At 40.8% G+C, this 8,304-nt stretch overlaps 1 protein-coding gene and 1 non-coding gene across 2 annotated transcripts in view; both read right to left on the bottom strand.

Moving 5' to 3' along the window:
- Positions 1–2,958: 2,958 nt before the first annotated feature.
- Positions 2,959–3,031, bottom strand: TRNAA-UGC (transfer RNA alanine (anticodon UGC)). Its single transcript has one exon. It is a non-coding gene; the product is annotated as a tRNA-Ala (tRNA).
- Positions 3,032–4,422: 1,391 nt separating this feature from the next.
- The window catches only part of CCDC62 (coiled-coil domain containing 62), a 41,315-nt gene continuing 37,433 nt past the window's right edge, over positions 4,423–8,304 (bottom strand). The window contains 2 exon segments of the mRNA XM_061169891.1: positions 4,423–4,651; positions 5,351–5,438. Of these exon segments, the coding sequence (XP_061025874.1) occupies positions 5,385–5,438 (54 nt within the window). The 3' untranslated portion in view covers positions 4,423–4,651; positions 5,351–5,384.

Below are 8,304 nucleotides of genomic sequence, written 5' to 3'. Positions count from 1 at the left end.
CAGGATCTGGTTAATTGGAGAAAACTTGGCCTCGATGAAATCTGACCAATGGAATCACAACTGGACATTTTTTTCTTTCCTTTTTAAAAGTCCTATATTACTTTATGTGTCAAAGGCATACCATTGAGCTGTCCACTCTGTGTGCATCTCTAATGTAACTGCAGCTGTTATCAACGCGGGACTGTGCGATGATTTTTCAGAGACTGCGGGCTCTGCACGAGGACACCTTGCAAGAGCTGAGAAACGGTAAGGGGACCAGGAGAGGCAGGGCTGGGACAGCCTGCAGACAGCTCTGGACCAAACGCAGAGCTGGGCCATCAAAGTGCATGGAACAGTTGCCACAGGAGGTGGTGTGAGATTTTTAAAAACATTGTTATTACTCGTTTGCTTTTAAAATTACCGGCCACAAGACTGAAGTTTTTCTTTTCTTTCTTTTTTTTTTTTAAATCACAGTGTATGCTCTCAAATGGTTATTTTGTTTCTGCTATCCTCAGCTTTCCTCTCAGAATATAGGTGTGAAATCACCCAATACAGGTATTAGGGAAGGTACACCCCCTTTGAAGAGGGAAGGTGATGCCTACCTAACCCTGAACATTGTCTCCCTGACCCTTTCTGTAACCTCACTGGTTCCTCACTGCCTAGTCCCAGAGCTGACACTGGGAACTTGAAAGATGTATTTAACAAGGCTTTCCTCTCACTCCCCTAAAGATAGGAAATAACCACGCTTTATCTAATTCCAATCACCGAAAAGCTTCTTTACCAGAATAACAATAGCTAATATTTACTGAATATTTATCATTTGCTAGGCACTGGACAAAACCCTTTACTTGTATTATTTCATTTTTAACTCTCAGCACCCTAGTCAATAGCTGTGGTGGAATAAGGCCTGCAGTAAAGGGATTTGCAGGCTCCAGACCAGCTGTTTCTCAGACTCCTTTTTCCACATCCAACGAAAGCGCTTATCCTGTGATCTTCACACTTAACACAGCATCTTCTTTTAAAGCAGGCAACACCCCTCTGGGTTTAGAATGCCTGCCACAGGGACTTCATCAGCAACCAACTACCACTCTTTCAATAATAAAGAGTTGATTACTGTGCCAGGCGCTGGGCTCAATATTGCGGGGATCCCAGAGTACTTCGCTAAAACATCTCTATTGAATGTAATTTATCTGTTTGTAAGAAAGATTTCTGAGCAGCTGGAGGGCAAGGACCACCCTGTCTTACTCAGTTTTGTTTGTTTGTTTTGGCCGTGCCGCACAGCTTGTGGGATTTTAGTTCCCCAACCAGGGATTGAACCCAGGCCCTTGCGGAGTCCTAACCACTGGACCACCAGGGAATTCCCTGTCTTACTCAGTTTTATACCTTCAGTGCCTAGCAGGGTGTCTGGTGCATTAGCAACGTCCAGTAAAAAATGTGTGTGAAATGAAGGAGTTGAAAAAGTGAGTGAACAGCCCCCCATAATTTGGCACTTCAACATACCGCTTAGTGTCACGAAAGAGCATTCCTGGGGACAAAAGGACACAAGCTTCCCCACTCTCAATTTGTCAGGTTCACCTCTCGGAACACCTTCAGGCAGGAGACCTGGTTCTAGAACTGGCTCTGTCACTGTTTGGCTGAGATTCTCCTTGTTGTGATGTATCTCCAGGGCTGTTTAATGCTTTCCCTGGGCCATTACAAAGGCAAAGCATTTAGGTTACAAATGAGACCTGATTTCAAGGAAAACCCAAGAAGACAAACAATAGAGTTTACATCACTGGGCTTACTAAATGATGGTGCTGCAGTCCCCACACTGCCTGCCTCATTGACACGTGTGTCTGATCTGGTCCCAGCGTCTTTCCAGCTTGCTCCATCCTAGTCCATCAGGTCCGAAAATGTGTCATGCTCCTTTCCACCTCAGGGCCTTTGCACATGCTGTTACCATTGTCTGGAATGCTCTTTCTCTTCCTGTTTGCCAGTTAGCATCTACTCATATTTCAACTTAGTTCAGATGTCACTTCCTCAGGGAAGCCTTCCCTGAGCCCTCCACCCTTGACCTATGCCCCTGTTATATGCTGACACAGTAGCTCAAAGCTTTATTTCGTAGCACTTAACCAGTTTTTCATGACCTATTTGTCATTATTTGATTAAGATCTGTCTCTTCCACTAGACTGTAAACAAAGATTGAGTCTGCTTCGCTCATTGTTGTGTCTCCAGTGGCCAGCAAAGCAATATTTGATGTGCGCTCAAATTATTTTGTCTTCTTTTGTTAGATCTCTTAAGCATGCATTTGGCTGAGAACCCAGAAATCATCATTTACAGGACTGATTAATGTGCCCTCGTTTGATGAAGTTCTCGCAAAGGCCATTCTGGTTCTTAACCTACCGTGTCAGCTGTGGTTCTGATTAATGTGTCTGGTTTCTTAATCTGATCTTACTCACTATTCTCTATCACGTATGAAGTGGTTGCCAAGATGATTGTTTAAGGTGCAGAATCATGAACCTTTCTGAAATGGACCCCAACAAAATTGTCATCACACGGCTCAAGAGAAACAAAGGTGCATGACTTTGAAACAGTCACCTAGCTACAGGTATCTAACCAGAGAAGGAAAATCTCAGGTCAAGGCCACCAAGAAAAACTGCAGGATCAATTAGCCATGGTATACACAAGGTTCCAAAACTCAGCCACGTTCCTGAAATGAACCAACCTTACCCCTTAGAGGCTCTCAATCTCCTGCATCCTATTAGCACTTTTTAGTTAAAACTGTTGTTAAGTGTTTATGTATTATCTTGATTCAGAGTTTCTTTCTTTGGGGGTATTTCTATTTCTGTTTAATAGAGCTGTTCACAAACTCTAAAAATATACTCACATCAGTCTCTTTTGATGGCTGAGATAATTTCTGGCAGGCAAATTACAGTACAATTTAGTTGCCTCCTTTTTTTTTTTTTTCTATTTTTGGCCCTGGGGCCTGCGGGATCCTAGTTCCCTGACTAGGGATCGAACCCGTGCCCTCAGCAGTGCAAGTACAGAGTCCTAACCACTGGACCATCAGGGAATTCCCATCTCCTCTTAAGATGAAAGAATGTTGATGACAAAATATAAATGCTAAAATCTAGTTTCATCTTGCAACTATTTCAACATACTGAGGATGCCTCTCTTTAACAGAAATTGCCCACATATTTAAATAACTTAGGTTGAGAGAGATAAATTGATAATTTAAGGTTTCCATTTTTGAACTGCATGTGCTGTAATTCACAAGAATGTGGAAGGGTAAGAATAGGTGTTGTAGATACTATAACCCTATGAGCTAAAATACATTTAGTTACAAAATAACTTTTGACTTCTTTCAAATCCTTTAGTTCCCTGAAATTGTTCTTTTTAGCACCTAACCAGTGTTCTCTTTTCACTAGGCAAGTTGACATGCAGCCATAAAACTATCATAAAGAGAAGGAGAAAATTTAATATTTTGTTTCTCAGAGGGAAAGTCAGCCTCTCCAGGGACATTTCAGGTTTCTACCTTGGAGGCAATAGTTCAGAGTCGACTATACACTACCTTTCTCAGTCTTGCTCTGTACACACCAGCCTATCCTGGGCAGAAAGCAAGCATTTATAAAGAACATAGCCAAACCTCGCCCAATTTCTCTTTTCAGCACCCTAATTAAAAAGGCTAAATGGGGTGGCTCCTCCACTCTCATGAAAATCACCTCTGAAGTAGCACTGAAACCTTTTAACAAAGGGGCATTTATACAGCACAATAGAACTTTGATATCTGCAATGCTTAAAAAAATACATTCCCTGTTCCTGAGGAAATTAACTTGCCAGGTTTGGTTTTAGGAGACTAACTTTCCTTATTTCACCCCTGTGTCATAAAAAGAAATCCCAGAAAATTATTTTTATTATTAAAAATATTTTTTCTTGACTGAAGCTGATCAGTATATTCTTTAAAAAATTACAAGTTAAAACAGAAATGTTTTAGTCTTTAATGATAAAAAAAATGCATAAAAAACTTGATCTTCCAGCAAGTTTTTGTTTGTATAAGTTGATAGCACTACTACTGACCCAGACAAGAGGGGGCTCTGCTCAGCTTTTGGAACAGAAGGACCTCGACTGTCAGTAACCCAGGAGACAGTTTCTGGTTTAAAATATTTTATATCATATCATTTTATGTCTTTACACAGCAAAGTTCAGGGCTAAAAACCACAAGAGAACATATTTCTCATAGATTTGGAGCTGACTCTGATAAGCTACTGGTTATAATTTAAATGTATGCACAGGTTTTAAAAAAATCAGTTAAAACAGCATTTTATATGCATGGATTCTCTATTTGATGTTCACACTTTTAAAGAGCTTCTCGAGTATTGAACTGTAGTGTGCATCTTTACAGAGAAGGCTTTTTCTCTCTTAGCATAATTCCAAGTTTGTATATGTAATATACAATTAGGTCTAATTTCTTACACATGAAAAATATTTCTTACACATGAAAAATATGTTTTACACATGAAAATGGTTAACCTGAAGACAAAATATAGATGTTTAAAAATTAACTTTCAGTTTCTGCCCCCCTTTGGTATTAAATGTTGCTTACGAAGGATTACAATCCTCTTTTTGTTTTCAAGGTTAAGTATTAGGTATTGATGTCTGCTTCCTGCCTTCCACATGGATGAGAAATCGGCTTCTGCGGGAAGGAAACGGAGTTAAATAAAAATCAATGAGCACTGGATGGTGTGCTGTAAACTCCCAGTCTCTAAAAAATTAACTATATGTCTTGATTCTCATCAACATAAGGTCATGCAAAATATTATAAATATGAAAACTTCTCAGCAAAGAGAAAGAACAGAAGACAGGGAGACAGGGAGAGGGCTACTTACTGCTTTCAGGGTCTTAAAAATACTCTTATGCTTAAGTGGAAAACAACGTAAATGATTTTACCTTTTAACTGATCAAAATGGATTCTAAAGAAACTTTGCCTATGAAATGAAGGTCTGATAGAAGGAAACACAAATCAAGAAAGTGCTTACTGGGTCAATAAGCCTTTTTATAAGACTTGAAACCCCACGGAAAGATTTCTTTCCAGACAGACATTCAGATGAAATGCTGACATGTGAGTTTACATTCCGATTTTGAAAGCTATATGAATTCACTTCCTTAGGTTTAAAATTCTGGGTACTGAGAACAAGAACTTTCTGATCTGCATTTCTCTTATAAGTAACTGACATTTTACTCTGATTAAATTTAGAAGGTATGTATAAATAGGTCAAACAAAAGAGAAAGGATTACAGGTCAAACAAACGCACTGCTGTGACTCCACATTATCAATGTTCCCAAGTTACTTATTAAATATAGATATAAGGTGAGACAAGGAAAGGTGACTTACCCATGATCACCATGAATACATGAATTTGTTTTCTTCAATTACTGAGAAGGGTATTTTTTTCAGCTGACTCTTCTAAGACTTCCACATTCTACAAAACAACTCCCAAATTAATACCCAGGATAGAACAACTAGAAAATACTTAAGAGGACAATACACAAATATAGCGGAAATGCCTTTAAAAGACCTTAGGGAATTAATGAAATACGATGAAGTAATTTCATACAACCACCGTCCATCTACCCAAAAGATGTATTGATTTCCCGCTCATGTGTGGGGTCCCTGTCTCTAAACTGTAGCTGGAATGTTCTGTTTGCTTTACCATACGTGTTATGGCTAAACCCTGGCAATTGGCTGATGCCCAAATATAACTGGCTCTTTGTCAGCCTTTATATAGACTCTGCGGTGAGCCTTTAGTGAAGACAGTGGTCATCAAGAAGAATCAACAAGTCGTAGCGACACTTTAATTCATTACAGTGCCTACTGAGGGTGTAGCATTGTTAGGTTTGGGGGAAATATTAAAAAAGAAGAAGAAGAAAAAGAAGGAAAGAAGAGGAGGAGGATGCTTGGAAAGACACCGGTAGACTCCAGTGGTGAACCTGGCCTTGCTCAGCCTCTGCCTCCTCCCACGGGGCCTACGTTTGAACCATGTTGGGATTATTCTCGGTGCTTCCAGACCTCTGTGCTCTTAATCATGCTGCTTCCTCTCTACTGGAAGAGCCTTCCTAGGTATTTTACAATCTGATGTATTTTATTTTATTCGTTTAAAAACATCATTCTAGGGACTTCCCTGGTGGCTCAGTGGTTGAGAATCCGCCTGCCAATGCAGGGGACATGGGTTCGAGCCCTGGTCCGGGAAGAACCCACATGCCGTGGAGCAACTAAGCCCGTGCGCCACAACTACTGAGCCTGCGCTCTAGGGCCCGCGAGCCACAACTACTGAGCCTGTGTGCCACAACTACTGAAGCCTGCACGCCTAGAGCCCGAGCTCCGCAACAAGAGAAGCCACTGCAATGAGAAGCCCGTGCACTGCAACGAAGACCCAACGCGGCCAAAAATAAGTAAATTAAATAAATAAATTTATTAAAAAAAAAAAAAAGAAAAAAGAAAAGGTTAAGAACCCCGACAGGTCATCCCGACAGTTGCAAACTAGTGATGAGGATGTCCAGTCCCATGTTCTGGTCAAAAGTCCAAATTCGGTTTCAGGCTGTGTCCCCCTGACCCCAACACCACAGGAAGCCTGCCGCGGGTGAATGAGATGTGGCAGCTGTGCTGTTTTACTCTCGTTCCTTTTTTCTCTATTTTTAAATTATTGGGGTTTTTTAAATAGTTAATACCTGAGCATGGTTTCAAAAATATATATATTCTTAAAGAAATATATATATTATATATATATATATATATATATATATATCTTATTCCCATCCCATATGTAGAATTCCACATGAATCTTTCAGCGTCCTGCTTCTTTTCACTTAATAGTATATCCTGGAAACATTTCCGCATCCAAGACCTTCCTATTCTGTCTCATGGTAATATTCCATGTGCCACAGATATTCACTCAGTTCCTTCTTGCTGGACACCTGGATCGCTTCCTAACTCTTGCTGTTATAGAGCAATGCTGCCATGAAAAACTTGTACATATACCATTTTATACACATGCGGCTGTACCTGAACAAGAGATTCCCAAAGTGACACTGCCACGGCAAAGGGTCAGCTCTTCTGCAGTTTTTAGAAAACACTGACAGATTCCTTGCCAGAAGGACTGAATTGCTTTGTGCTCCCCCAGCAATGTGTGAGAGTGCCTATTTCAGAGAAAGGCTTTGAATGAAGACCCTTGTCTTTAGCGACAGATGGCAAAACCCTGGTGAAGCAGACAGGCTGCTCAGAACTTACCCTGCTTCCTTACTGCAAAAATTAAGAATTTTTTACAACAGTATTTACGTTTTCTGTAACCAGTTATACTCTGTTCAAAGGACCAGAGGGGAGGAGTTTGCAAAGTGCATTGCCAAGTAGACTTCTGTTAGTTAAAATTCTGTTTTCCCAGCATCTTTAGAATCAGTTAATAATCCATGGGAAAATATATTACATCTGAAGACAATATTTTTTTCCAACTAAATGATTATCTGATTATAATCATGTGGGATGTTAAGCAAGAGATTTAATCACTTGCCCTCCCCTGTAAAATGAATGGTTGAGATTGGATCTCTCTTTTGGATCTTTCTAGCTCAAAAATTCTCTTAAACCAACTTTTCACCAACCTCAAATAGCTTTAGCATTTTTTCAGTCTATACCTGAGGGTCACTGTTCTGCCTTTTTCCTGAACTCTTCCTATCAGTTCCATTCAAGGAGCATCCTCTGTAGCAGGTATGGCATGTGCTACACTGGGGAAGCCAGGATGAGTGAGAGGGGCTCCTTAACGCGCTCACGGAGGAGCAGAGACCCATGGATGTAATCAGCTGTCATGTACTGTGACACGCACTCTGATGGAGATGCTTACACAAACACACTCCCAGCTGTGCTATGAGGACAAAAGTGAGGGAGCTCCTGATTACATCTTAGGTAGGAATTTAACATAAAACGCCAAAGGAGAGGTTATTCTGAAATACAGTTGGTTCTGCTATGACACTTGTTTTGAAAACATGCATTTGTTCCAACGCATTGGATATATTAGGGAACAACTTGAGCGTGATGTGAAGTTTGTGTTTGTTAATGTGCGACTCTGTCCACGGGAAACACTAGGTGAACTGGGCCGGGCCGTGTAGGAATACACCCCCCACGCCCCTCCAACACCACCCGCGGCGTGTCACGAGCCACATCCATCCACGTCTGCTGCTACGACTTTCCATCCACTAACCCTCCTCCTACCACTTTCCAGTAAGTCACAAGCTGCAACCTCTCCGACGCCCAGTTCTACCTGCAGACTTCAGGTCTTTTTCAAGGTAAAGTGCCACATT

The sequence above is a fragment of the Eubalaena glacialis genome, chromosome 15 (genome assembly GCF_028564815.1).
Source record: "Eubalaena glacialis isolate mEubGla1 chromosome 15, mEubGla1.1.hap2.+ XY, whole genome shotgun sequence".
NCBI classification, from domain to species: Eukaryota; Metazoa; Chordata; class Mammalia; order Artiodactyla; family Balaenidae; genus Eubalaena; species Eubalaena glacialis.
This window is presented reverse-complemented; position numbering and strand designations above follow the sequence as displayed.